This window comes from Eschrichtius robustus, chromosome 10 (genome assembly GCF_028021215.1).
Source record: "Eschrichtius robustus isolate mEscRob2 chromosome 10, mEscRob2.pri, whole genome shotgun sequence".
Classification (NCBI taxonomy): domain Eukaryota; kingdom Metazoa; phylum Chordata; class Mammalia; order Artiodactyla; family Eschrichtiidae; genus Eschrichtius; species Eschrichtius robustus.
The window spans coordinates 1247984-1275564 of record NC_090833.1 but is presented as its reverse complement, the minus strand read 5'-3'; the positions used below and the strand labels follow the sequence as shown (position 1 = coordinate 1275564).

The window sequence follows — 27581 nt, the reverse complement described above, 5'->3', positions numbered from 1 at the left end:
CCTCGCTGCGCCCCTCTTTCCTGCAGCGGCCCCCGGGCCGTGGTCCCCACGCTAGTCAGTGGTGCCTCGCCCTCCGTGGCCCAGACAGATGGGAGAGCCCGGAGCCTGGTGTCGGGCTGTATGTGCCCGGGTGTCTGCCTGTGGGGTGTCTGCCTCCCCGTGGTAGACAGGGACACTGGACACCTTCCGAGCGGACAGAGTGACGCCGGCGCCCACGGGCCAGGGCTGGGCGGTCTCACCACCGCTCTCCCATCAGGAGGTACTTCGGAGCAGATTGCCCTGCTCTTCCTCCCTCTCAGAAGGCAAGCCAGCACCACAACCGAGGTTAGCAAAATCTGGACGACCATCAGAATCATTTTTATTGCAAATCAGCTAACAAAAAAGATGAAAAAAAAATACATCATTTTCATCACCTGCAGTTTTGCATGTAGATAACTTTTTTAAAAAGTTTCCTTTTCATGTAAACTACACTCTATTTTATAAAACACAGTAAGAAGCAACATCTTAGGAAGTGTCTGGTCATGCCCGCTAGGGGTGGCCCAACATTGTGCCTGGCGAGGCCCGAGCAGCCGCCGGAGCACAGTGGGTGGCAGGACCCTCCCTGGCTTTGCTCTCAGGAGTTACGGTCCGGCAGCTGCAGGTCAGGTCGTGGGGCCTGCGTTCTGACATCCCTTACCAACATGACCCCTGACAGATTTGTTCAATCAGATTTCTTAAACAAAATCCCCCTTTAGAAATGTATTTACAGACATTTACTCTGCCACAGGCTTATACTTGATAATGTAAGAATCTGCTCCCTCCCCCGGGCGCACGCCCCCCCCTGAACCGGGAGGGGTGGCCCGAGAGCAGGCTCCCGGCACCCCAAGCGCCCCACTGAGCCGCGCCGGGCCCTGGCACGAGGGTCTCTGAGCAGTGAGGCTGCACACCATGTTTCTCCAAGTCTCCTGTAACGACAGGGCCCATCAGCGCTCGGGCCCCAGGAGCACCAGTCCGTCTTCCGCTGAACCTGGGAGACACGGTTCAAGTCGAGACGCCTCCAACGGGGTGGCCCAGGCAGTGTCTTTCCCCAGAAAGGGGTAGGCCTCCCCGACGTGGGGTCCAAGGTGGGTACCACGCCTCTGACTTCTCACTCCGCACGATGCTTAAATATCAGCGGGGGCTGGGGGGGGGGGACCTGGGAGCCTCCAGAAAGAACAAGAACTCACAAGACCAATGAACAACTACGTAATACTGAACCCGAAACAAAGATTCATGATTGGTACCATGAAATGTACCCTTGGTATACCCCAAGAACACATTTTTAAAAGCATGTTTTAAAAAAGTCATTTAAAAGAACACCAAAACGCATAAACCATATCATTTCACGTTACTTTCCTATTTTAGATGCAAATTAACCCACGTGCCAAAGGAGTAAAGGGTCTGCTTTTCTATCTCTAGCTGCATCTTCTCGCAAAACGCAGGTGCTCCTGGGAGCGGGGGTCGGGGGAGCGCTCCGGCTTTGGAGGAGGGGTGAGGGGGCTGTCTGGGGAAACGGCAGCAGGCCCGGGCACCCCGGGAGCTTTTTGAACAATGCTGACTCAAAAACCTCCCTTCTCTGACATTTCTTTTCGGATTAAAAAAAAAAAAAAAAAAAGGAAATCAATAAATAAATGGCATTTGGAAATCATGAATCTTTGTTTATATTTTACAAACACCTAGGAATCTTTATCCTAAGCAGGGAAATCATGATTGAGAACTAGTTTATTTTCTTGGAGCAGATAAAAGTTGCTACCTGGTGATATACAAAACAGTACATATAAATAAAAAGACAGTGTTTCCAGGTAAAATAAAAGTACATAAATAAATACTAAAAAAAAAAAAAAAAAATTAAAAATCCTTGTCCTCTTATTTTGTATAAAGACGTATTTTTTGAAAAAAGCTCCTTTGGTCGGCCCCGACATCCACGGAGCACACGCGAACGTCCAGCAGGGCTTGGGAAAGGAAGCGCAGGGTCCTTGGGGGCAGCCGGCTGTTTACTTAAAGGCCTCAGGAACGTGGGCGATCTGGGACGGCATGCTGGTGGGCGGGCTGGAGATGCCCTCGGACCAGTCGGAGATGTTGGAGTGTGGCGATGAGCTGGACCACTGGTCGGGGGACTCCGGGGACGGGGTGAGGAAGGGGTGCTCGGGCACCTGCAGCTGGTGGCTGGGGGTGTTGTCCACGGGGGAGGAGTAGCTGTGCTGGGAGGGGGGCGTCAGGAACTGGGCGGTGGTCATGGGCGGGGCCAGCGCGGCCGGCAGCGACGTGGGCAGGACCTGGCTGTCCTGCGGCAGGACGGTGTGCGCCGCCAGGCTGCCGGGACCCAGGGGCTGCACGTCCGCCTGGCTCAGCTCCCCCGCCAGGAAGCTCCGGCCCATGTGGCCGCTGGTGGCCGAGCCCACGCCGAGGTGCGGCTGCGGTGCCTGCGGCTGCATGTTCGGTGGCTGCATCTGCAAGTTCTGCTGTTGCTGCTGCGGCTGCACCAGGTGAGGCTGGGCGGCCAGCCGCGTGTTGGGCAGGGCCTGGTAGCTCATCATCTGGGACAGGGCGGTGGCAGACAGGCCGCCGTGCAGCGGGCCCACCATGCCGTGCTGGAGGGCGGGGGCCTGCGTGCTCAGGGTGCCCGGCGCCACACTCCCTCGCAGCGGGTTGTACTGGTTCGGCACCAGGCCATTCTGCAGCCGGGACAGCCACTCGCACTGGCCGTTCAAGCCTGCGGCCCCACCCACGGTGAAATTCACGGCCCCACCGCAGCTCCCGCTGCCGCCAGCACCCAGGACCGTGCTGGTGCCGGAAGCCACGGGCAGGTGGGAGAGGCGTGGCGGCCCCGCCTCGAAGGCCAGCCGGCCGCCCCCACTCAGCGCTGCCATCTCGGGTTTGGCCGCCACGCTCAGGTGGCTGACGCCCAGGTGGGCATCGGGCATCCCGGGCAGGTGGTTGAGGGGCATAGAGGGAGACTGCTGGAAAGGGGAGGGCAGGAGGGGCGGGGAGGCCACATCCGACAGGTAGCCGTGGGGGGACTCCAGGGAGTCCACGGGCGACAGCACGCTCGAGCTGTCCAGCAAGCAGCCCTTGCCGTCCTGGGACTTCTTCCTCCGCGCCTTGAGGTCCTTGGGCTCCTTGCCGCCGCAGGCCAGGCCCTTGGTGCTGGGCTTGCGGGCCTTCTTGCCCTGCACGGCGGGCTTGAGGTTGCCCAGGTAGCCGCCGGGAGAGCAGAGCGGGGGCGACAGGGTGGGCGCGCCGTGCAGCGGGGGGCTGCGCACCAGGCTGTACTCGTCCAGCAGCCGCACGATGTCGTGGTGCATGCGCTCCTGCGCGATGTCGCGGGGCAGGCGGTCCATGTGGTCCGTGATGTCCCGGTTGGCGAAATGGTCCAGCAGCACCTTGGCCGTCTCGTAGCTGCCCTCCCGGGCGGCCAGGAACAAGGGCGTCTCCTCCTGTGGGAATGGACGAGGGCAGGTGAGGAGGTCACCTGTCACCAGAGGGACCAGCGGTCTGCCCCCCTCCTCCTGGCCACGGCCGGGGCGGGGGCAGCTCATCTCGACCCTCCCCAGCATGCTACCTTTACCTGGCCTGTTAAGTCTTAACAAAAAAGGCCTTAAATACATCTTCTGAGACCCACCCAGAGGCGGTCTGTGGGATCCTAAATTGTAAATCAGTAAAGCTTCACCTTTCCGGGGGTCATAGGCCCCACAGGAAATCTAACAGACTGTGGCCCCTCTTCCCTCCCTCCAAACCTGCACAGACGCAAACCCTGTCACAATTTCAGGGGCTTGGGGATGCCTAAGGTGCATCCGTGGGCACCACACGGTCCCCCAGGGACCCTGACATCTTAGCTCTGTCCCTGGGTCTTGGTTTTCTCATCTGTACAGTGGACATGCCGCATATGCCCCCGAGGCTGCTGTGTGTGTGTGCGGGGTGAGGCCTGATTGTGCCTGCCTGGTACACACAAGGCCTCGGCCACGGCCGCTGCCACACCACGGCAATCCCTTCGGCCAGCCCCTCCGTCTCCGAGGCCGAGTCTCCCCAGCGGGAGGTGGGATCACGTCTCTGCCCCACCGCGGACTCAGGAGCTGCTGGGCCCTATACTGCCCCCTGCGCCCCTCCCCCAGGACAGTCTGAAACGCATCCAGGCGTCAGTGAAGTATGGGGTGGGGCTGAACACACAGAGGAGCCCAGCGACAAGTTCAGGAGACGTGGGGTCAGACCGGGTTGGGGAGGAAGGAAAGCGCCTCCTTAGCCTCAGGGCACAGACTGTGGCAACGCTGAGGGAGACCGGGGGGCGGTCCAGGCGCAGAAGGTGGCCACTCGCGTTTACACCTGGGGGCCTCCCAGCACAGGGCCCCCCACGCCCACCAGCCTCTTGACTCAACGTGCACCATCTGGGTCACTCCACCCCACCCAGGGACAGCCAGGGACAGGGGTGAGGTCCAGGTCACAGTGACAGAGAGCGGACAGCTGCAGCCGCTCACTCGCTACGCTGGGATGCACGCCCTGCGCTCGAGGGGGGACCCGTAAATACGGCAGGAGGGAGGGAGGGAGAGCCAACGACACACAGGCACTCGCTGAGGGGTCCCCATCTGTGTGCCGGGGGGTCCTCCGGGGACTTTACAGGTTAGGGAGCTGAGGCCCAGGAGCTGAAGTCACTGGCTTGGGGGTCCCCCAGTCGGAAAAGAGCGGCGTTAGGGGACGTGACTTGCCAGCCCGGCCCACCTTGTTGTTCTGCATGTCCTTGTTGGCCCCGTTCTTCAGGAGCACGACGGCGGCCTCCACGTTGTTCACCGCGGCGGCCCAGTGCAGGGCGGACTTGCCTGCGAGGGGAAGCAGAGGGCGGGTTAGGGAGGAGCAGGTGCCCGCAGGCACCCCCGCGGGCTGGGCTGGGTGCAGCCTGGCTCACCCAGGTCGTCCACAGCGTTGACGTCGGCGTGGGAGTTGATGAGGTCCTCCAGCATGCCCTCGACGGCCAGGCGGGCGGCCAGGATCAGTGGAGTTGTGCCGTCGTGCATGCGGGCGTCCAGGTCCGTGGCTCGGTTCCGGATCAGGATCTAGGCGACAGGGAAGATCTCAGGTTCGGCCAGTGGGAGTGCGAGGCCCCCACCTGGGATCCGATCCCTGACATGGAAGCAGCCCCTCCTGGGGTCTAAGTGGCCCCAGTGAGACTGGACGGCCATGGGGTTGGGGCGGGGGGTGGGCGGGGAACCACTGGCCGCCGCTAGAGGGGCCGGGGCCAGAGCACCCGTGAGAAGGACGGTCACTGCTTGCTGGTGGGTGAAAGGAGCTGGGGACCAAGCCGTGTGCGGGACGGGCCTAACTCTTGTGAAGCAAGCGCCCGTGGGAATTTGTCTCTAAGCGCCAGAGAGGCTGCCAGAGCAAACTCGCCAGGGCCTGCCTCCAGGGGCTCATTTAAATCGTCCTTGATCTCTTACTTCCATAGAAAGACAACACGTCAAAAATTACGAAATTAAAACCCCTGTCTGTGCCCCAGAGCAGCACTGCCCAGAGCCTGGTTGGTCTGAGGCAGGGGGACCGGCCGGCGGCTTTCAAAGCACCTCTGCCAGGGACATGCCCCAGAGGCCTGGGCATCCAAGTCCCTAATCCACCCTGGTCCTGAGACCCCCAGCAAGGCCAGAGCCCCCGGTTTGCAGGCAGCAAACAGCAGCCTCCAGCCCTTCTCCCCACCGCCAGAGGCGACGCCTCCAGCCAAAGCAGGGAGGGAGGAGCAAGGCGGGAGGGGCAGACGCAGGGGACGGAGCCTGGCTCCTCCTCGAGGACGACACGGGGCTTTGATGCCCTCCCCGGCCTCGGGCCCGCTTCAGGGTGCAGAGGCTCGAGATGGGGAAGAGGGGGAGACGCCAGCTGCCCCGGCTCTGGCCACGCTTGGAATGAGGGCCCCGGGGCCTGCCCACGAGGAGGGAAGGCGGGCGCGAGATGGCAGAAGGGCGCGGGCAGGGCTGCCCACCTGAAAGACACCCTGCGCGTCAGCAGCCACGGCCGCGTGTAGCGGGGTGCGGCCCATGTTGTCCTGGATGTTGGCATCAGCGCTGGCCTCCAGCAGCCGCTTGGCCGCGTCGGAGCGCGAGTAGCGGGCCGCCAGGTGCAGGGCGGTCTCGCCGGTGCGGTCCGTCTGGTTGTGCAGGCTGGCGCCCTGGTAGATGAAGTCCGAGATGACCGCGGGTGCGTCCTCCTCCTCCTCGCTGTTGCCCGTCTCCAGGCCCCCTCCACTGCAGGAGGCTATCATGAGGGGCGTGTAGCCGTCTGCAGGGGCGGGACGGGCGGGTCCTGGTCAGGAAGGCCGGCCCCCAGCAGCTTCTCTGGGACTCTGACACCCGTCCGCAGCAGCGGGCAGCCCTGTGGACACGCGGCACACGGAGGCCACCCTGCCTGGGGCCAATGCGGTCCATCCAAGCGCCCCGAGGGCAGAGCCAAGTCCAGCTCCAACGGGCTGGTGGGCGGCAGAGACGCCCGCCGCTCCGCTTCCTGACCTGCCCGAGACCTTCACCAACAGCCCAGCCAGGAGAGAGACCACGTAAGAAATGGGTGGTTAGAAAACCAACACCTCGGGTGTCTCAGAAGAAGCGTTTCGGATCAAGAAATTAACTCGGAGGGCAGAGTGAGTTTTGAGACCGTCACCCCGAGGGGGGAGCCAGCGAGGAGGCTGAGCGACTCCCCGGGGTCCCCACGCCCTCCAAGGTCTCATCCCCCCAAAGCTGAGCTTCCAGGTACTGAGCCCGAGGGCTCAGGGGAGGGGGGCAGGCGGGTCACGAGGTCAGGGAAGAGCAGGCTGCCCGAAGCGGCTAGGTGCCCCGGGGTGGAGCGCCGGAGGGTGGAGTGGGGGGCCGGCGGCACGTACCCGGCCCGCGGACGTTGACGTCCATGCAGTCGGTGTCGGCCTCGCCCTGGGGCGGCGTGGGGGCCATGGCGGACACGCGAAGGTCAGCGGCGTCCAGGTGCTGCTGGGTCCACTGCCGGTGGTCTGTCTGGTCATCCAGGTCGGGGAGGACCACGGGCTCCTCGAACTAAGGAAGAAGGTCGAGCAGAGGGCCACGTCCTAAGGGGCCGGGAGGGGTGAGGGGCTGGGACAGGGGCGGGGGCCCTGGAGCCCCAACTCACCCGGAACTTCTTGGCTTCCAGGCCCTCGTCACCCCACTCGTTCTGGCTGTCGTCCATGAGGGCGCCGTCCGAGGCGTTCTTCAGGGGCCTGGGGGTGAGGGGGTGGGGAGGCGGGACTGAGCGGGGCTCCCGGGAGACCCCCGGGGCCCTGCCCGTGCCTGGCGCCTGAGGTGGGGCCCGTGGGTCCACAGGGGGCAGCCCCGCCTCCCGCAAGTCCCCCAGATGCCGCGGCCACGTCCACTAACTTGAGGCCCACGGAGTCCTCGCCGAGGGGCTCCCGCCGCTTCTTCTTGCTGGCCTCCGACACCTTGAAGCCCTCGGGGAACCAGAGCTGGCCATGCTGCCGCCGGCGCTTCCGCGACAGCAGCACCCCGCAGCCCACGAAGAAGAGCAGCACGAAGGCCACCACGGCCACGTACATGAAGTGCAGCGGCGGGGGCGGGGGCGGCTCCACCGTCTCACCTGCGGGCACAGGGGCCGCGGGCGGGCGCCCGGACATCAGGCCGAGCTACCAGGCAGGCTGGCGGCCGGGGGCAGCGCACTGGCTCCACGGCCGGGCGCCTCCTCGCCCACTCTCCTCCATCCCGCCCCCCAAAATAAGGTCATTTTCTACGCGATTAATCAGAATTGCAAACTATCGCTAAATTCTCTCCTGCACCAGCCGGCTATCTGGAGACGGCTTTTACTTTTTTCTCCTTTAAGGGAGAAGGATTAGCCAACTTCAAATCACTGCACTTGCATTGAGCTGTTAAGACAAAGGATTTAGGGGGATTTTCGAGATACAAACTTCAACACTTCACATGACACCGATCAATTCTTTTCTCTCTCTCTCCTTTTTTTTTAAAGAAAAAAGCTGTAATGATTTTGAAATAATACCCAACAAAGAAAAATCAGGAGGAAGGGGTGGGGCGAGAAAAAGGCTCCCACTTTCTGGTGGATGTGCTGGTTCCCCTGGGCCAGCCTCGCTGACAGCTGTCACTGTGGGAGGGAGAGAGTATGGGGCGGAAAACGCCAGCAAAGCACTCCCGAAACTCTGGATGGCGTGACACCCCCGTGGGTGGCGAATGGCACGGAGAACGTGAGTGTCTTGGAGGGGAGCTGGGAGACAGCCCCTCCCAGGCGGACCCCTCCCAGTGCACGCAACAGCTCCCGAGGGAGTGCGGCTGGGCGAGCAGGGCGGGCCACTCACTCTGAACGGCCTCGATCTTGTAGGGGATGTTGAGGCTGCCCAGCGAGGCGAGCGCGCCCAGGAAGGCGGCCACGTCTGTGGCGCTCTGGAAGCATTGGGAGGACGACTGCACGCACTGCCGGTTGTCGATCTCCAGGTAGACGATGGACCTGGGGGCGCACCGGGGTCACAGGGGGCTCGGGCCCCAGCCTCCCCCGTGCCCACCCGGCCCGCTGCCCCCAGAGGCCAGCTCTGGGCCCTGTGGCATCACCCTGATGGGCGCGGGCAGAGGCACTCCCAGAACCCGAGGGGGCAGCCTGGGGCGGCGGGGAGCTGGGTCAGGACAGGAACGACCCTGGAGGTGGACACCACGTGCGCCCCAGCAGGGCACACGTGGCTGCCCATCCCAGACACCCCTCAGAGCGCGCCCGCCCCACCCCCGGCCCCGGGGCTCCCTCGAGGGCCACGGGCGCCCCTGTTCCTCGTCTCAGAAGGAAAGCCATGTCGAGAGCCTGACCCTCCCCCGAGCGCCGACCCCAGGCTCCAGGTCGCGGGCCATGGGGTGAAGAGTCCCGGGGGAATGCCGTCTCTGCCCCTCACCCCTCCCAGGACCCGTAAGTCCTGGGTCTCCTTCACCACGTAGTGGGAAGAGCGCTGACGCTCGGGGGGCGGCCCTGACGGCCAGGGAGGGCCTGGCCCGGGCGGGTGGGAGGGGCCCCGCGGGAGCGCACCCACCCGCGGATGTCCATGGGGTCCAGCTCCCTGCGCCGGCGCCCGCCCCCGCTGCCCGGGAGCAGTGAGGCCCCGCCGGCCACAGAGCGCCTGATGGGGTGCTTGTGCAGCTCCTCCTCGTGGCCGTAGTAGGGGAAGATCATCTGCTGGCCGCTGGCGTCGCGCTTGAAGACCACGTTCGTGTGCAGCAGGCGGCTGAGCTCGCGCAGGAAGTGCAGGGAGTGGTTGCGCAGCTGCTCGGGCGGCATCAGCACCACCAGCACCAGCGTGCCGGCCGCCAGCCGCTCGGGCACGTGCCCCGCGCAGTCCAGCCCGTCCCACTCGCACTCGGCGCTGTTGCAGCCCTGGTCGCAGTGCCCGTCCCTGAAGTGGTCCTTGCAGTACTGGTCGTACAGGGGGCTGTGGGCACAGGGCGCGCTCAGGGCTCCCTCCACGCCGGGCCCCCTCGGCCAGCACCTGCCCACCCGCCGCCCCGCCCGCAAGCTCGGGGCCCTTCCTCCGCCCGCGCCCCTTGCCCTCCCCCTGCCCGTGAGCGGACGGCTCCCTCGTGCCGCCCCACGAGCCCCGGGGCCCCCGCGGCGCAGGGCGGCCGTCCCCGCGGGCCTTACTTGCACTGGCCTTCTGCGCGCTGGCAGTCGAAGCCGTCGAAGAGACAGCCGGCCGAGTTGCACTGGCTGTCGCAGCGGCCGTTGCTGAAGTACTTCCAGCACCGCAGGGCCTGCGTGCAGTTCTGCCAGGGGTCGTTGAAGTTGAGGGAGCAGTCGCCGCCGTCCCAGCCGCAGGCGTGGTTGTTGCACTGAAGGCTGCAGACCTTATTGCCGGCCTCCTCGCGGCAGCCGGGGAGCTCGCAGGCCTCCTCGATCTGCGGCGGGGGGATGTCGAGGCCCACGCCTCCGCCGAAGCTGTAGTCCAGGATATGGCACAGGAGTCCGTTGAACTTGGCGGGGCACAGGCAGCGGTAGAAGGGGCTCTCGGACGTGGGCTCGCAGCTGCCCTGGTTGTAGCAGGGGTTGCCACCCAGGCAGGGGCTGCTGACAGGGAACTGGCACTCGGGGCCGGTGAAGGGGCCCAGGCACAGGCAGGCAGGGCTGCGCGGGCCCGAGATGCAGGTGCCGCCGTTGAGGCATCGCAGGCTGCCGCAGCTGCGTGCGTCGTTCTCACACGTGGCACCCTCGAAGCCCTGCCGGGAAGGGGCCACACAGGGGGTGTCGGGGTGGGCCGGCTCCCCAGACGCCCAGGGACCCGCCCAGGCCTGGCCGTGCCTCTGCATCCCCCATTCCCCTTTCCCCGGGCAGCCGGACCCTTTAAAGAAAGTCAACATAAAACGCTCGGGGGTTCCCAGGGGCTGCGAGTGAGGGAAGATGGAGCACAGCGGGGAGCGTGGGGCGGTTTTAGGGCACCGACAAACCCACGTGATCCTGCAACAGTGCACATGTGACACTACACGTGTGTCAGACCCAAACACCACAGGAGAGCAGACTTGACTTAACAATGTATCAGTGTTGATCATTTAACAATGTATTAATGCCGGTGGTAAGTGGTAACAGTGTTCCACGTGAGGGCAAGTTGCTAACAACTGGGAAACTAGGTGTGTAGAGGGAGGGGGTACGTGGGAACCCTCCTTCTGCATGATTTTTCTATAAAAGTGCTCTAAACATAAAGTTTATTGACACAAAACACACGGTCTCGAGGGGAATGAGGAGGCTGGAGTCCAGACACTCAAGCCACCCTTTGTCCTCCGGCACGTGTGTGGGCTGGGGGGAGGCGGGGTTCTCTGGCCACCTCAGTACCCCAGGTGCCCCAAGCGGGCGCGTCCTCCTGTCACCTTCAGGCCAGCGAGCCCTCCTGGCCGCACAGGGCCCTTCCCACCGCCTGCCCGGCTGTACCTACCGCTGGGCATTTGCAGATGAACCCGCGGGCGGTGTTGGAGGCCACGGCACAGCTGCCCCCGTTCTTGCAGGGCCTGTCCTTGCAGCCGTTGATGACCGACTCACAGCGGCGCCCTGGGGACGAGAGCAGGTGTGAGGGGCTGACCCCGACCCCGGCACTGCTCCCTGCCCCCGGCCGGCGGCACCCACCGGTGTGGCCGGCGCGGCACTCGCAGTGGAAGGCGTTGACGCGCTGCACGCAGTTCTGGGTGCCGCGGGCGTCACACGGGTTGGACAGGCACTCGTTGACATCACCCTCACAGCGCTCGCCCACGAAGCCGGGCGGGCAGGTGCAGCTGTAGCCGCCCACCTGGTCCACGCAGGTGCCGTTGTTAAAGCACTTGGGGCCCCGGGACACGGGGTCGACGGGGGGGTTGCAGTCGTCCACGTTGACCTCGCAGTGCACGCCTGCAGGCCCAGGCACCGTCAGAGCCCGTGCGGCGGCTCGCTGGCCCCGCTCCTCCCCCGGGTGCACCCCTCGGCCAGCGGTCAGGACCAGGGAGCCCGGACGCCCAGGAAATGGACGCCGGCCACGGGCCCGCACGCTCCCTCCCCGGGTGTGGCCTTGCCTACCCTGTGTGCCCCGCGGGCAGGAGCACTTGTAGGTGTTGGTGAGGTCGATGCAGGTGCCCCCGTTCCGGCACGGCTGGGACAGACACTCGTTGACCTCCTCGGAGCAGTTCACCCCGTGGTAACCAGCCACGCACTGCAGGGGGACAGCGAGGGGCGGGCCTGAGGCTCCGTGGGCAGCCGGGGTGTGGCCCCCCCCACCCCCTGTGCAGGCTGATGGGGCCCATGAGCTGCCCTCTTGCCCAGTGAAGCTGGGGGTTCCTCCCACTTGGCGGACCCAGATGGAGACCCCGGGAAGGGCCCCAGTAAGCTGCAGTTTACTGCCCAAGGTGGGTGTTAGACCCAGTTCCCTAGCATAGACGTGGGGGCCTTGGGGCAAATCTGGGGGAGGGGAAACCCCGTCCCATTTCCTCTTCCAGGTGCCCCCCGCCCCAGAGGACAACTCCTCCAGGCAGTCTTTCCTGATTACTGAGCCCTCCCTTAATAAGACTGAAAGTTGTACACGTCTATGGGCTTGGTCTTCCCTGCTGCACCGGCTCCCAGCCCAGGGCCCAGCCCTCGACGACACTCATACCAGACACGCGCACCCTCACCAGGGACGGGTCCCCACCTCGCAGGAGTAGCCACCAGGGTAGTCGGTGCAAGTGGCCCCGTTCTGGCAGGGGCTGGGCGAGCACTCGTCTACCTGGTCCTCGCAGTAGCTGCCCGTGTAGCCCGCTTGGCAGTGGCAGTGGTGCGTGTTGCCCACATTCATGCAGAGCCCTCCGTTCCGGCACAGGTGGGTAACATTGATGCCTGCAGGGGACAAGGTGGACGGAGCGTGAGGCCTGGGCTCCCCTCCTGACAGCAAACCTCCTGACCTCAGAGGACAGACGCCCGGTGGTTGTGGGGAAGCCCGGGCCAGGCTGGGACACGGCCGGTTACCTTGCTGCCGTGCGGCCACCTCACAGGAGACGCTGGGCACGTCGCAGTAGAGGCCAGTCCAGCCACTGTGGCACTCGCAGCGGTACAAGGCGTTGGTCTGCCAGCACCTGCCGCCATTCTTGCAGGGCGAGGAGTCACACCAGCGCACGAGGCTCTGGGGGCGGCAGGGGGCGGCCTCGCTCACAGCGCCCCACCCGCCACTCCCAAGGGGCCCAGCCCACCCGGCAGGGGAACACACACGCGCCAGAGAACCTCTCACCCAAGGTGGCTCGTGACCCCATCCTACAGAAATGGACCCCGAGGCCCATGGGCCCCCTGCTCAGGAACCGCCAGGGGCTGGGGTGTGGGTCTCTCTCTTGCTCTGGGCCCTCGGTGAATCCAGACCACCAGCTGCCTTTCCTTTTTTTTGGGGGGGGGGAGGGGGCATGCCACGCACCTTACGGGATCTTAGTTCCCCGACTGGGGATTGATCTTGCGCCCTTGGCAGTGAAAGTGTGGAGTCCTAACCACTGGACAGCCAGGGAATTCCCAGCTGCCTTTCCTTGAAGGAAGATTTTTCTTAAGAAGTAAACAGCTCTTTTGTAACTGATGTTTTATGTGAAAATCTTCGATGACTATAAATCTTTAATACCTTTACATATTTCCTACGAAAACACTGGCTTTTAGCTGTCTTCCCCCAGATCAGGTGGTCCTCTCGCGCCATAAACCTCTGCTACCTGAGTTCAAGTTCACCTCTGACTCCTTATCTGGTAGCTCAGCCCGGGGCTGGGCCCCAGGCTGGCAGCCCAGATCCCCAGGAGCCACCCCCGCCCTCTGAGCCTGGCCCTCTCACCCGTACCCCAGGGTGGTGAAGCCAGCTGGAGCTGAGGAGAGGGGGACCCAGTGGTGTGGCTGTGACGCTGAGTGGTGGGCACCCCTGCGGCCCTGACTCACCTGGCAGTTGAGGCCAGTGTAGCCCTGCGGGCAGGTGCACTTGTAGGTGCCATAGCTGTCGTGGCAGGTGCCACCGTGCAGGCAGGGCCGAGAGTCGCACTCATTGACATCGTGCTGGCAGTAGCTGCCCGTGAAGCCTGGTGGACACAGGCAGGTAAAGGAGTTGATGCCGTCCACGCAGGTACCGCCGTTGAAGCAGGAGCTGGAGGTGGGTGGGCAGCAGAGGGGGCGGTGGTGAGCGGGGGTGGGGGCAGCAGGACCCTGCCGAAGCAGGTACCTCCACGCTGGCGTCTCCCCCTCGAATCAGCGTGGCCAAAGGGGTCTGAGTGCCAGGACAGGCCAGGAACAGCCTCCCTGAGGTCAGCCAACAGGAGTCCCAGGAGGTCGCCAACACAGGACCAGGGACCTCAGATTCTCACACCATGTCATACTCCCTTCCTTTGCCTTCTTTATAACTCACGCTGAGAGGAGCTTCATTATACACATGGTATATAGCAGTTAAGATAAAAATAGGCAGAAACCAGAACTGCACAGACAACAAGGGAGATAGTTATGTCAGAAACCAGGGATGAGAATAACATTCAACACTGAGCTTCCTGGCAGCCAAGGCAAATAAGGAAACAAGATGGGTTACAAGGTCCTTGGTCTGATAGAAGGAGGAACACCAGTTCTTCAGGATAAACCACCAGGGTTCCTGCTCCTAAGTCACACGGGTCAATGGAAAATAGCTCTTTTAGGAGGAACAGCATCTGAGTCAACCCGACTGGCACCGTGTGCCCACCAGGCCGACACCTGCTCGGTGCGCAGGTTGCCAGACACTGCGTGGCCCTGCGGCCCATCTGCCTCCCCACGTCAGCCTAAGGCCCGGGACCGCCCTGCACGGCGCCCATACCGGTGGCCGTGGCCCCCACGCACCTCTCCGTGCAGTCAGGCGTGTTGTTCTCACAGTGGATCCCACTGAAGCCCGCGGGGCAGGTGCAGGTGTAGCTGTCCACACAGTCGGTGCAGTTGGCGCCATTGCGGCAGGGGTTGCTGGCGCACTCGTTGATGTCCTCCTCGCAGAAGGCGCCCTGGAAGCCAGGCAGGCAGTCGCAGAAGGCCGTGTTGATGCCGTCTGTGCAGGAGCCCCCGTTGTGGCATGGGTCTGGGAGGGGAAGGGAGGGCAGGCCTGATGGGCGGGCACCACCCCCGCTGCCAGGGCAACGGAAGCTGCGGGGACCCCGGCACTGCCCCCACGGTGTCCGGCCAGGAGCCCCTGACCCGGCAGGCTGCAGCACGGGCTTGGGGTCTACACCCCTCCACGTGTTCCCGGTCCGCAGGCCACAAGGGCGGGGAGAACGTCCGGGCTTAACAGTGAGACCAAGCAAGGCTGCAGTCAGTCTTCACTGCTCGCCAGTGAGGCCAGATGAGATACTCGGCTTCTCTGGACACCAAGGTCATGTGAACCAGGGGTCTGAGAGCCCCGCTCCTCACGACAGGGGTCACGACAAGAATAAGAGCCACGCCGGACCGGGGCAGGCAAGGCCGTGGGGGAGGAGCCCTGGAGTCTGGTGGGGAGATGCGAGGGTGGGCTTGAAGCCTGGCAACCTGGCTCCAGAGCCTCCAGAACCACGTGGGACCACCTCGCTGGTCAACAACGCTCCGTCAACAGCAGCCACCCCCCCAGCACTCCTCCGGCCCCCGATTGGGCGCCCTCCTGGCGGGTCCAGCTGGACCAAGAGGGCTGCCAGCGCCAACCCTGCACCCGGGTGCTGCCCCGTCCACTCTCCCATCCGACCCTGACGAGCTCCCTGCCCTGAGCATCTCAGAGGTGGACGGGGCTGGCCGGCCACTCACTGGGCCGGCAGTCATCGACGTCCGTCTCGCAGTTACGCCCCGTGTAGCCGGCCTGGCAGTGGCAGAGGTAGCCACCGTTGGTGTTCTGGCAGGAGGCTCCCGCGCGGCACGGGCTCTTCACGCACTCGTTGATGTCAATCTCGCAGGTCTGCCCTGGGGGAGGGGGAGAGGGAGCTGTCAGCTCAGCCCCCTCCCCACAGGACTCTCCCCTGCCCCCCAGGAGCGGGGCCTCCGCAGCCGCGGGATGGCCCTCTGGGGGCGTCCCGGGAAGGAGGGGCTCTCCGACTTGCTGTCCCCCAACGTGGGGCCGAGCAGGATGCAGACGTTCAAGGCTGGGAGGGCTCTGCAGCCCGCTGGCTCATCTCCAAGGACGGGGAGCTCACGACCTCTTGCTCTACAGATGCCCAAACTCCCCGGCACACCCAGCCTCCCTGCCCCAGCGCCTCCTGGGCTCGCTGGCTCACCCTGCCAGCCCACGGGGCAGGCGCAGGAGAAGCTCTCGTAGTCCTTGGACTCCTTGCACTCGCCGCCGTTTCTGCAGGGGCCGGGGGCACATGGGGCCAGCACCACCTCGCACGTGGCTCCTGAGGGGAAGAGGCACAGGCGGGGAGCCCCGGCCCAGAGGGTCAACGCCCCGTGGCACCACCTGACAGAGACCACTGCGGCCACCGCCTGCAGCTGGTCCCACCACCAAAGCACATTTGGTTGCCCCGCAGGGGAGCATACGGCGTAGCACTGGAACCCCCGTGAGCGCCTGCCTGAGTCGGGACCCGAACACAAACCAGATGATCCCCTGCCCCCCAACGGGCTGTGGGGCACGGCCTGGGCCTCACCCCACCGAAAGTGCCAGCAGCAAGGGCTGGGCTGGGACTGATGCCCCCCACAACTTCACAGGGGCCTTGGACCTGCTCCCAGCCTCACGCCCCCTCCTCACCTCCTGGTAGCAGAGAGCCCTGCACTGAGCCGGCGGCCTGGGAGCTAATCCAGGGGCTCTGTGTCAAGGGCAGCAAGTGCCCAACGCAGGAGGCCACTGAACAAAGGCTGCGACAGCAGGGGACGAGCCCTCGCTGCCGGGACGTGCCAGCCTCAGCCCCGAGCACGGGCTACTTATCAGGGCAGCAGCGGGTGAGGTGTCAGGGCCCCCGGGACGGGGACGGGAGTCTGGCTAGACCCCCGGGCACACTGGGGGACTTTTCCTCCCTGAAAGCCCTATGCAGGGCTTCCTGTTTACAGCCTGCGGGACTGAGTCCTGAGGCCGCGAGGAAGCGTTATCTTCCCTGTGGTTCATTATCTCCCCGGCCCCGGGTGTGATTGTCCAGGGCCTTTCTTTCTATCGGTTTCCACAGCGACCCGGGCAGGCAGGAAATTCGCTAGAGTTTCCGACAATTGTGCAGAGGGAAGCAGGAAGCGGGCAGACGGGAAGCAGGTCAGCACAGGCCGGCTCCTCCCCGCCGGCCCTCCGGCCCCCGATGTCAACGTGTCCGAAAGGGACTCGGGTGCGCCCTGGGTGCGGAAGCCCCTGGGCGGCCACCAGGGGAGAGTTTCCTCACCGGTACAAGAGAGAAAGTCCAGCTCCCCAGCTTTGGTCAAAGAAAACACTGCTCTGGCCATGGGCCGCCCGATGTCATGAGAACCACAGTCATGGGCCCCACCCCGCCCACCGGGGCCCTCTCAGGACCGCTGGGGGCCACAACTGTCCCCAGTGGCATGACCCTCTGCCCACTCCCCGTGGGGCTGGTGGCCCTAGTCGTTGTGGACTTTTATTTTTTAACACTTGGCAAATCTCTTCTAAGGAGGGGACCATATCTCGCGATCCCCTTGGCCAGGCCAGTGGCAGAGGCTGAGACGCCCGGGGACAAGTCTCCCGCCGCTCTCAGCGGGAACAGAGGGCTCCTTGTTTCCCCACACAAAGAGGGCCCGCCATCAAAGGAATCCCTCAGGCCCGGCCAGCGGATGGGGAGGGCGGCCTGGCCCCCGGGGGCCCAAGGCAGCATGGACGTTGGGCCGTGGAGGCCAACAGCCCAGGCCCAGCTCCCAGCTCTGCCACCAAGGGGGCCACCTCACCAGATAAAATACTTGGGACCTACTTAAACTAAAACTTCCTCCCAGGCACCCGGTATTTTGTGGGCTCATCTGGCAATGACACCTGCAGGGAGAGGCCCTAATGTGGCCAGGCCCAAGGCTCCGAGTACAGAGCAGAGCCTTCGGGATGCCCGCCGAGCAATGCAGACAAGGCCAGCCCCGGAAAGCCACCGTGTACCCCTCAGGCACCACTCCCATGGGCGGCCCAGGCCCCGCCCCCGCCTCCAGGCCCCGCCCTCACCTGTGTAGGGCAGGAGGCAGTTGCACTTGTACCCAGCCACATCATCGATACACGTGCCCTGGTTCAGACACGGGTTGGACGCACACTCGTTGATGTTGGTCTGGCAGTTGGGGCCTGGAGAGGGAGGGACAGCAGTCAGTGTGGCCGTTACCCTTGGTGCCATGGCCAGGTCCCACCTGGTGTGGAGGAAGGGCCCTGCGCTGAGCCTGGGGCCTGGAGTCGACCCCAGCAGGTCCGTACCCCCACCCCCCCCGGGAGGGAGCCGCCACGGGTCGCGGTGGCTGGACCTGTGTCCTGGCTCCGCGCTGCCGCCCTGGGGGGCCCGCTCTGCACCAGGAGCCCCGCCCCACTCACCACTGAAGCCTTCCCGGCACGCGCACACGTAGCCGCTGGTCATGTCCTTGCAGGTGCCCCCGTTGACACAGGGGTTCGACTCACACTCGTTGTTGTTGATGTCACAGTTTGCCCCACTCCACCCGGGGTCACAGTCACACTTGTACCTGCAGAGGTGACCACATGGCATCTCAGGTTGTGGCCCAAGAGGGGAGGGCCTAGGCTGGGGCCACTCCCTGCTCTGCCACCTTCCTATGACCTGATTGGACGGAGGCGCCGGTCCGCTCTGACCCTCGGAGTCCTTTAAACACCTTTAAATAGCCCACCTTGCCCAAGAAGGTGGTGAGGGTTTGTTAAACTAGATTGGGGACAGTGCCCAGTTCAGGGCAGTGGTCAGAAGGCCCTCCACCATTCACTCGCTGTGTGGCCCTGAACAGTGTGCTTACCCTCTCTGTGCCAAACGGGGGCATGGGGTCCCTGCCCATGTCAACGGCCCCATCTAGACAGAGCAGTGCCGGGCACGTAATGGGTGTCAGAAACTAAAAGTAAGCTTCTCTACACTCTAATATTGACGCCACACATGTAGGGGGTTTCCCACACCTCGCAATCCTCCAGCTCTGGGGACACCAGCTGAGTATCCCACAATTCATTTCTGGCACTAACTACCTGGAATCAGCGCAGACCCCACACCTAGGGCTCGGTCCCACGAGACCGGCCCCAAGTCAGACACTAACCTGAAGTCCCAGGTTGTCACCTGTACTTCTGAGCGAACAGCTATGAATCAGATGCCTTCCTTGTTGCTGGAAAGGCTCACAAACTCAGGAAAACAGTTCACTTACAAGATTAGTGGTCTATTATAAAAGGTGAAACTCAGGAACAGCCCGATGGAAGAGATGCTCAGGGCCAGGTACGGGGAAGGGCTCAGAGCTGCTCCCGCCACCCCAGCACCTGTTCGCCGACACGGAAGCTCTCTGAACTCCTGCGCTTTGCATTTTTATGGAGGGTTCCTCACACAGGCGTGACCAATTTCGATCACCGGCTGTTGGTGATTAACTCACCCTGCAGCCCCCCTCCCCTCCTTGGAGGTCAGGGTGGGGCTCAGAGATCCAACCCCCTCCTCACACGGTTCCCCGGCACCCAGCCTCATCCTCAGGTGTGCTTGAAAGGGGCTTCGACAAATAACAAAAGATACTCCTTCCACTTCTATAGATCTGAGTGATTGCAGGAACCAGGACAAAGACCAGAACAATCATCTCATCGCGCCGCGGTGTCACAGAAACCCTGCCTGCGGCCACGGCACCAATGTGTGTCCCGAGCGCACACTGTGGCCCGTGAGCACACAGAGCCCAGGGCAGCGCTGGGCACAGACCAGGAGCGGAGCGAGCGCCCGACGGCACATTTCAGGGCACCAACGGCAGATCCGTCCTTGAGGGGCACCCACCCACTCAGCCCGGGGCCCACCGCTGGCCAGTCCGGGGCTTCGCGACTGCCCCGCCCCGGCCCGCCAGCCGCCAGCCCCCGAGCAGGCCGCCTCGCTGGGGCAGGGCTCCCGAGGACGCAGAGTGCGGGGCGGCCCCGTACCCGTTGAGGCTGTCCCGGCAGGCCCCATGGATGCAGGGGTTGCTGCTGCACTCGTTGACCTCGGACAGGCAGGTGGGGTCGTGGTAGCCCTCGGGGCAGCGGCAGGTGAAGCCGTTGACGCCGTCCTCGCAGGTGCCGCCGTTGTGACAGGGGTTGTCCGTGCACTCGTCGATGTTGATGTGGCACATGCTCCCTGCGGGCGGTGGCACGGGGTGGCGGCTCAGACACCCACGCCCACCCCCCCAGGAGGAAGAGTGGGAGGGGTCCCAGCCCTCAGGGCCTCAGTCTCCCCCTCCGTGGAACCCCCTCCCCAGGTCCTTCCGAGGCGCAGACTCCCACCCACACAAACTCCCCTCCTGTGGCCCAGGGGCCGAGCTGGCCGGTGAGGGCTGAGGCTCAGGAGGCCCCGGACACGCTCAGGGCAGAGGGCCGTGCAGGGCAGCACGTGTGCCGGGAGCCTGGCTCTGCTCTGGGCCTGCTGGGCCAGCTTTGACCAGGAACGAGAGCCTCAGGGATGCCCGTCCGGTGCCGGCCGCAGCCCCGATCCTTCCGTGGTCTCTGCCACCGTTGCCAAAGCTGGTGGTCTGACAGCTGGGCCCTGGGCGGTGGGCGGCCTGCACCATCCTGCCCCCACGGTCCTCAGACCTGGCCCATCCCGGAGACCCTGACGTGTGAGCACAGCCCGGGCCCCTGAGGCAAGGCCGTGACGAGGGCGGGGGGACAGAGCCCTGCGGGTCCCCGAGCCCTGGGCGGCTCACCCGTGTAGCCCGGCGCACACACACACTCGTAGCCGTCAATCTTGTCCAGACACGTGCCCGAGTCACAGGGGTTGCTGGCACAGTCGTCCAGGTTGATCTCACAGTTGGGTCCTGGCGGTGGGAGGCCAGAGGCGGTCGGTTCCCGCTCCCGCCCCCAGCCCCCCAGTCACAGCCCCGGCCAGGCACCTGTGGTCCCCTTGAGGCAGGAGCAGAGGTAGGCATTGTCGCGGTCCTGGCAGGTGCCCCCATGGCGGCAGGGCTGGCTGTGGCATTCGTTGATGTTGGTCTCGCAGTGGTGGCCCGTGTAGCCCGGCCGGCACAGGCAGGTGAAGGTGGCAACGCCGTCCTTGCAGGACCCGTAGTGGCAGGGGTCGGGGTCGCACTCGTCAACGTCCACCTCACAGTGGGGCCCTGTGTAGCCTGCAGGGCGGGGGCTGAGAGGCTCAGTGGGGCTGCTCACCGGGCACGCGGCCGTCCCATCCCAGGACGCCACCAACCAACCCAGGGTCACTTGCGCTCCCGCCGGGGGAGACTGGGGAGGGATGTCTGGGGACGTCCCCCACTGCCCGGGTCAAAGCCTCACCTTGCTCTTGGCCCCTGGACCAGAGGCCCCAGAATGAGGGGTCACCTTCCCAGCCTCAGCTCCCGGCTGTTCCCCTTCCCTGGACCCTACACGCCTGCTTTTCCTCCCCCCGCTCAGCCTGGCAGTCGGGCGGCCCCGCACCTTCCGTGCACACGCAGGTGTAGGTGTTGGGCCCGTCCAGGCACTTGGCGCCATTCCTGCAGGGCGTGCTTGCACACTCGTCCACGTCGTACTGGCACAGGTGCCCGGTGAAGCCTGCAGCCGGGGAGAGGGACGGCGGTCAGACACGATGGGCGCAGTGGCCCCACAGCCAGCCAAGCGCAGGGAGTGCCTGGGAGGGCCCCTTGAGAGTGCTTTGGCCGGGGCTGGGCAAAGCCCCCATTCTCTTCTCGTCCCCTTTCAGCTCCCGCCTTTCGGGTCACACGCCTCCCGCTCCCTCACACAGGGGCCTCTGCCCCAGACTGACTCCGGTTGCTATGGCTACAGCCTTGTCAGGCTGAGAATCGGGTTCCCGGCTCAGTGTCTGGAATAGCTGATTTGCATCTCGGGAGAGCCAAGGCTCTGACCCACAACACCTCCCCGGGCCCGGCGTCCCCCAGACCCCAGCCCTCCCCTGGGACAGACTCAGGCGCCCAAAGGCTCCTTAGGCCCTCCTGGGCATCGTGTGCACTGCAGGCTGGCGGAGACGGGAGGCCAGGGCAGGCTAGACCTCCTCCCGTCGAGGTCCCTCCGGGGCTGGCGAACACACCGCTGCTCCCAGGGACCCGCCAGCAGGAGGAGGGTCTCTGGGTCCCGGGCTCCCCAGCAAGGTTGGGGGCCAGGACCCCCTGCCCAACCCAGCCTTGCCCACTGGGGGAAGCCTGAAAACACCCCGCCCACTCCCGAGGTGAAAGTCGGCAGTCTCCCACCCAGCCCCTGGGGGACCCAACCCGGCAGCCCGCAGGGACAGCGGGGTGCTCCCGCGGGGGGCGCGGCTGGGGCCAGGCCTCACCTGTGGGACACTCGCACACGAACTCGTTGATCTTGTCCAGGCAGCGGCCATTCTGGAGGCACGGGCTGCTGGCACACTCGTCCGTGTTCACCTCGCAGTGCACGCCCTCGTAGCCTACGGGGAGGGGGCGGTCAAGGGGGGCAGGACCCCGTGACCCACCTCGGTGGCCCTCACCACAGCCGAGGGCTGCCCCCTCCACACCTGCTCCCCAGGGTGACCCAGCTGCCCAGCTCTGGCCTGCTCTCTGCTGTGCCTCACGGGCCTGGCTCGGTCTCCCCAGATACCCGCTGGGGCCGCGGCCTAGGTGGACACGGAGGCCGGGGGCAGAGGAGGTGCGGCCGGGGTGCTCCCCAGGGTCCATCGGCCTTGACGCGGCCTCCCCACCCCCGCTTGCCCGGCGGTGCCCCTGACGGTCGGGCGGGAGGCTGGCCACGTACCGGGCATGCAGATGCACTGGAACTCCCCAATCTGGTCCAGGCAGGTGGCGTCGTTCTGACACGGGTTCGACACACACTCGTTGACGTCGATCTCGCAGCGCGGGCCGGTGTAGCCCTGCAGACACCGGCACTCGAAGGAGCCCAGCGTGTTGATGCACTTGCCCGCGTGCTCACAGGGGTTGGCGCCTGCGGGTGGGCGGGCACGGCACGGTGAGGGGCGGCTCCGGGAACCCCGGTCTCCAGAACCCTCTGGGGTGTGCCCGCCTCCCCCATCAGACTATTTCCACCAGGTTCCCAGCGCCCTGGCTGCCCCCTCGGCTGCCCGTACCCAGCGAGCACTCGTCCACATCCTGGCTGCAGGCCGGCCCCGTGTAGCCCGAGGGGCAGGTGCAGATGGCCTTGCCGTTGACGGGGTTGGTGTCGCAGTTGGAGCCCTCATTGCAGGGGTTGCTGATACAGGCGTCATTGAGGTGGCACAGCAGACCTGGATGGCATGGTGGTGGTCAGCCGAGGCACTGCCCCCTGGCCTGGGAACGCGGGCTGCCCGCAGCCGGGGTCCACCCCCGCCCGGCTACCCAGGGAGGGACAACCCCCCCCACCCACTGTGCCACTGCTAGTGACCCCGTGCAGCATCCCACGACGCCCGAGTCACTCCGGGAGGTTCACTGCCAGTGGCCCTGACGGCAGGCAACGCCCCAGCCCCGCCAGCCCCTTCACTCCAGAAAGGCCCCTTCTGGGGTCACCCTTACAGGCCCCGCAAAGCTGCAGTCCGTGTGTCTGCGCAAGGGCACGCACGCGAGCCCCGACCCGAGGGGGCCCACCGCCGGGCGAGGGCAGCGAGAACCCGCCTCGTCGGCGCTCACCCGTGCGGCCGTGGGGACACTCGCAGTAGAAGGAGGCCACGCGGTCGTGGCAGGTGGCGCCGTGGAAGCAGGAGGCACTGGCGCAGTCGTCGATGTTCTCGCTGCAGTCCTCGCCCGTCCAGCCGTTGACGCACACGCAGTTGTAGCCACCGTGGGCATTGTGGCAGGTCCCGCCGTTCTGGCAGGCGTTAGGCATGAGCTGGCACTCGTCCACGTCCTCGGTGCAGTGCTGACCTGCGGGGGCCGGGACCGTCGGGCCGGGCGGCGCCTCCAGACCCTCAACCACAGCCGAGACCCTCCCCCTCGGGGCACAGGGCCCCCTCCACCAGGAAGCCTTCCCTCATGACTCCTCCGCCTGCCGCCAGCCTGAATCACTCCTTCCCCTGCACCCCTGGCGCCAGAGGGGGCTCTCATCTGGCTGCTGTGCAGGCACAGGTGCACTGGGGTCCACGCTCATCTGTGGGCGGGGCCGGCGTCCTACTGGCCAGCGGCCCCGGGTCCTGCCCAGCAGCTGGGCTCAAACTGGGGACCTGATTCTGGCTCAGGGCTGCCCGGGGCCAGGCTGCAAATGGCCCGCACAGACCAGCTGATGCCACATCTGTGCTGACTGCTGGGGTGGAGGCCTCAGAGCCCGGCGGTGGGGCAGCCCCAGGTCACTCCGGAATCCCTCCCGGCCTGGACCAGGTTCTCGCCCTCCCTGGCCCACCCCGTGCGTGTGCTCCAGCAGCGGCGGTGCCCACCCAGGCCTCTCCGTGCACGCACCTGTCCACTCCGGGGGGCAGCGGCAGTTGTAAGTGTTCACGCCGTCCACGCAGGCGCCTCCGTTCTTGCAGTTGTTTCCTGGACAGTCGTCAATGTTTGCCTCGCAGTTCTGGCCGGTGAAGCCTGTGTGGCAGGGGGGAGCCAGGGGCCCGGTCAGGCCTCCCCACAGGGCTGGGCAGCGCACATCGCTGCCCTCACCTTCCCTGCCACACTCAATCTGGGCTCTGGCATCTTCCTGGCTGCACCCACGACACCCTACTCTGGACAGAGAGCTGTTCCTCCATGGCCTACCCTGTGATGCCCGCTGCCTCACAGCCCTTGGGGTCCACGCCCCACCCTTCCCACTCCTGTGACCAGGACGGGAGACACATTCCCCTCTAAGGAATCATTTTGTAAGGACCCAGCTGATCAGACAGGAACTCAGGATTACAGGTTCTAGAGGTTCTGCTGTAGAAGACCTTCTGTGTAGTGGCTCCAGTGACTGGACACTGCCTGCCAGCTCGCCCCACGCTGGGGGTTCTCTGCAACACCCCTGTGTGCGGCCACAGATACCCCGCCTTGCAGGGGCTGCACTGGGCCCGGGGGCCCCCCAAGCGGGGAACCGGAGCGGGGAGACAGTGGGACCCAGGTGGGCAGTCCTGGGGGGATTGCAGGTGTGGCCCTTGACTTCCCAGGAACAGAGGCGCGGGCAGGGCCCACCTCCTCCCCCAGCCCGGGCCCACCTCTGCACACCAACTCCGCGGCCAGCCAGTTAGCTATTAATCCATTCAACTCCCGCTGGTTCAATAATCAACCCAGAAAGGTGCGCCTGGCAATAGCCAAACCTGCAGCCAGTTACTGATTAATGCTCCTCCTGGGGTGCCTTTGGACTCCCTCCTGCCCCTCCCTCTGAGGCCCCCGCACGGGAGGCTGGAGCCCTCACTCCAGACCCACTTGTATGCGGTGGGCCGCAAGTGCTGCTTCTCCCTGGCTTTGGAGGGTGAGCTGTAAAGCAGGAAGGGTCTCACCTCACCCACCCCAGGCGTGCAGCATCCTCTGGCTGGCCCCCCACTCCGCCCACCTCCACGGCCCCACTTGACCCACGTGGCCAGACACAAGGTCCCAGGCCTGGGGTCCCACAACCACCAAGAAGGCATCTGAACCCAGAACCGGGGGGCACGCCTGGCCCAGCCCCCTGTAGACAGCTGAGCAGCCCAGCTGGGCGGCCAGCAGCGCCGCGGCAGGCAGGCGGCGAGGGGAGCGCCAGTGACATGCAGGAAATGCATGCGCCCGGCGTCTGCACGCAGAGACGGCCGCTGCAGTGACAAGGCCCGGGGCTCATGGACAGTGGGCGGGCAGAGCACTTCCTCTTTGCAGGGGCCGAGCTGGGCCGCGGCAGCATGGGGGCTGGGGCGACCCTCGGCTCACCCCTGGGTCAGCCAGACCCTGGGCTCCCCTCCAGCACCCAAACCCCAGCCCCACCTCCTCATCCCACCCCCCTCCTGAAACACCCTTCCCTTCCTCGTTCCTGCCTAACCGCCTAACCGCCAGTGCGCAGCTGACAGACGCGAGATCTTCAAACCTCTTTGTCGTCACTAGTATTTTTAGATCACCAGCAGCAAAACTGACTCAAATGAAAACTACACTGGCAAGTCTGGGACACACAACAGGGAGAGTGGAGCTGCTGGGGGGGGGGCTGTGCCCGTCACTGTCGCCCCACTGGTGGGAGACCAGCGGGGCCAGGAGGAAGGGCCACCACTGGGGCAAGTGACGCATAAGCCCCAGCCTCACTGTCCCCACCTCGGGGAAACAGGGGAAGCCCGGGGGCTGCACGAGCGAGGATACTCCCTGCTGCCGTGGAGAGCTCTGTAACGTGCACGTGGGCCCAGGGAGCTCAAGATTCAGGGGTTCCTGAGTGGCCTGGAGAAGGCTGGCGGCAGGGGAGGAGCATCAGGGGTCACGGGCCCAGCTGTCTGGTCACAACGGACCCGTCCCCGGGCAGAAGTGGGTGGGCAGGTGCCTAATGGGTGGCCCCCATTCCAGACCCGCCCCTACACCACACCCAAGGCTGCCTTCCAATCGCCCGCGCTCAGTGGACGTCCACCCCCAGGCCCAGCATGCCCTGCTCCAGCCCTGTGCTCCCTCTGCCCTGGGCACCCCCGGCCCTCCCACCAGGCAGGGGGAGCACGGCCACCACCAGCAGGGGCCAGCGAGCGGTACCTGGCAGGCAGGCGCACTCGTGGGCGGTGTCCCCCGTGGGGCGGCAGGTGCCCCCGTTCTGGCAGGGGGAAGGGCTGCAGGGCACGTAGGGCAGCTCGCAGCGGGGGCCGGTGTGGCTGGCGCGGCAGGCGCAGCGGTAGGAGCCGACCTCATTGTGGCAGGTGCCACCGTGGTGGCAGAGCCCGGGGTTCTGGCTGCACTCGTTGACGTCCTGCCTGCAGGTGGGGCCGTGGAAGCCGGGTGGGCAGCCGCAGATGTACGAGGCCTCGAAGGGCAGGCACTGGCCACCGTTGGCACAGGGGTTGGAGGCGCAGGGGTCGGCCTGCTGGCATGTCTTCCCTGGGGGGGCAGGAGCGAAGGGGGTCAGCCGGCCTCCCTGCTCCCCGCGCCGGGCCGCCCCAAGAGCCGGGGGCAGCCTCCAGGCACCACGGAGGAGGTGCCAGCCAGGGATGGACCCCACGGTGTTGGCTCCTGACACCTCAGGACCCCGACAGCTTAGGGGCTGAGTGACTGTGGCAGGATGCATGGCGGCAGGCGCCCCTCCAGAGCCCGTGTTCTTAAACTCTGGTGCCCGCAGTGACACCACGGCTCCTGTGGGGGGCCTGCACTCCTGGCAGGAGGGAGGTGGGAGTCTCCCCTTTGCTCACAGAGGCAGGCAGGGGTGGGGCCCTCCAGGGCTGGAGAGGGGCGTGGGGACCCTCCGGGGGGGGTGCTCTGCGCCACTTCTGGATCACAGACCCCAACAGCCGAGCAAAGCCCTCCCCAGCCACACAGACGGGGCCGGCATCTGCTGTGCGGGCAGCTGGGGGAAGGCCGGGGCCTGCCCACCCCTCTCGAGCGCCACAGCCCAGTCCCCCGCCGGCGTCCTCACCTGACCAGCCCGGGGGGCAGAGGCACTTGTATTCGGTGAGAGTGAGCAGGTCACAGGTGCCGCCGTTGAGGCAGGGGCTGGCGAGGCAGGCGTGGTCGCGGGGCGTCAGGCACAGCGGCCCCGAGAAGCCCAGGCGGCAGCGGCAGGCGTAGTCCACCAGGCCGTCGCGCTCCACCGTGTGGCACGTCCCGCCGTTCTTGCAGGGGGCGCTGAGGCAGGGGTTGGGCGCCTGGCATCGCTGGCCCGCAAAGGCCCCGCTGCAGCTGCGGGAGACAGACCGGGGCGGTGAGTGCCCGACCCCAGCCAGCCACCCGCCACCAACCCCGGCGTCGGTGGGGCCCCACCCCGGGCAGCGGGCACAGCCGGGAGCGGCCCCTCGAGGAGTGAGGTGAAGTTCTGGGACCAGAGGGGGTGGTGGTTGCCCAATATCACTAGTGTGCCAAACGCCACTGAACTGTACGCTTTTAAGTGCTTAATCTTATATTAAGTGAATTTCACCTCCGTAAAGAAAAGCGATTATGTTAATTGGAGAAACTAGAGACCAGAGTGTTCGGTGGGCCCCGGAGTAGGTTTCAGAACTCACGGAGGCATCTGTCTGCACCCTGGCAAGCCACCGAGAAGGGGACCGACCACGCGGGCAGACACGGCCGTTCTCTGCCGA

At 65.3% G+C, this 27581-nt stretch overlaps 1 protein-coding gene across 1 annotated transcript in view; it reads right to left on the bottom strand.

The window, feature by feature from the left end:
* Positions 1–375: 375 nt before the first annotated feature.
* The window catches only part of NOTCH1 (notch receptor 1), a 46656-nt gene continuing 19450 nt past the window's right edge, over positions 376–27581 (bottom strand). Inside the window, exons 3-34 of the mRNA XM_068552497.1 lie at positions 26921–27183; positions 26050–26388; positions 23851–23973; positions 23089–23322; positions 22554–22709; positions 22226–22411; positions 21789–21902; positions 20939–21052; positions 20401–20634; positions 20215–20325; positions 19457–19649; positions 17897–18042; positions 17543–17656; positions 15684–15803; positions 15220–15372; positions 14299–14527; positions 13384–13585; positions 12451–12604; positions 12137–12321; positions 11530–11662; positions 11107–11364; positions 10919–11031; positions 9637–10208; positions 9032–9427; positions 8318–8466; positions 7374–7590; positions 7129–7216; positions 6869–7034; positions 5978–6273; positions 4916–5063; positions 4732–4829; positions 376–3455 (exon numbers count right to left, since the gene is read on the bottom strand). Coding sequence (XP_068408598.1) covers positions 2013–3455; positions 4732–4829; positions 4916–5063; positions 5978–6273; positions 6869–7034; positions 7129–7216; positions 7374–7590; positions 8318–8466; positions 9032–9427; positions 9637–10208; positions 10919–11031; positions 11107–11364; positions 11530–11662; positions 12137–12321; positions 12451–12604; positions 13384–13585; positions 14299–14527; positions 15220–15372; positions 15684–15803; positions 17543–17656; positions 17897–18042; positions 19457–19649; positions 20215–20325; positions 20401–20634; positions 20939–21052; positions 21789–21902; positions 22226–22411; positions 22554–22709; positions 23089–23322; positions 23851–23973; positions 26050–26388; positions 26921–27183 — 7447 coding nt within the window. The 3' untranslated portion in view covers positions 376–2012. The remainder of the gene's footprint in view (positions 3456–4731; positions 4830–4915; positions 5064–5977; positions 6274–6868; positions 7035–7128; positions 7217–7373; positions 7591–8317; positions 8467–9031; positions 9428–9636; positions 10209–10918; positions 11032–11106; positions 11365–11529; positions 11663–12136; positions 12322–12450; positions 12605–13383; positions 13586–14298; positions 14528–15219; positions 15373–15683; positions 15804–17542; positions 17657–17896; positions 18043–19456; positions 19650–20214; positions 20326–20400; positions 20635–20938; positions 21053–21788; positions 21903–22225; positions 22412–22553; positions 22710–23088; positions 23323–23850; positions 23974–26049; positions 26389–26920; positions 27184–27581) is intronic.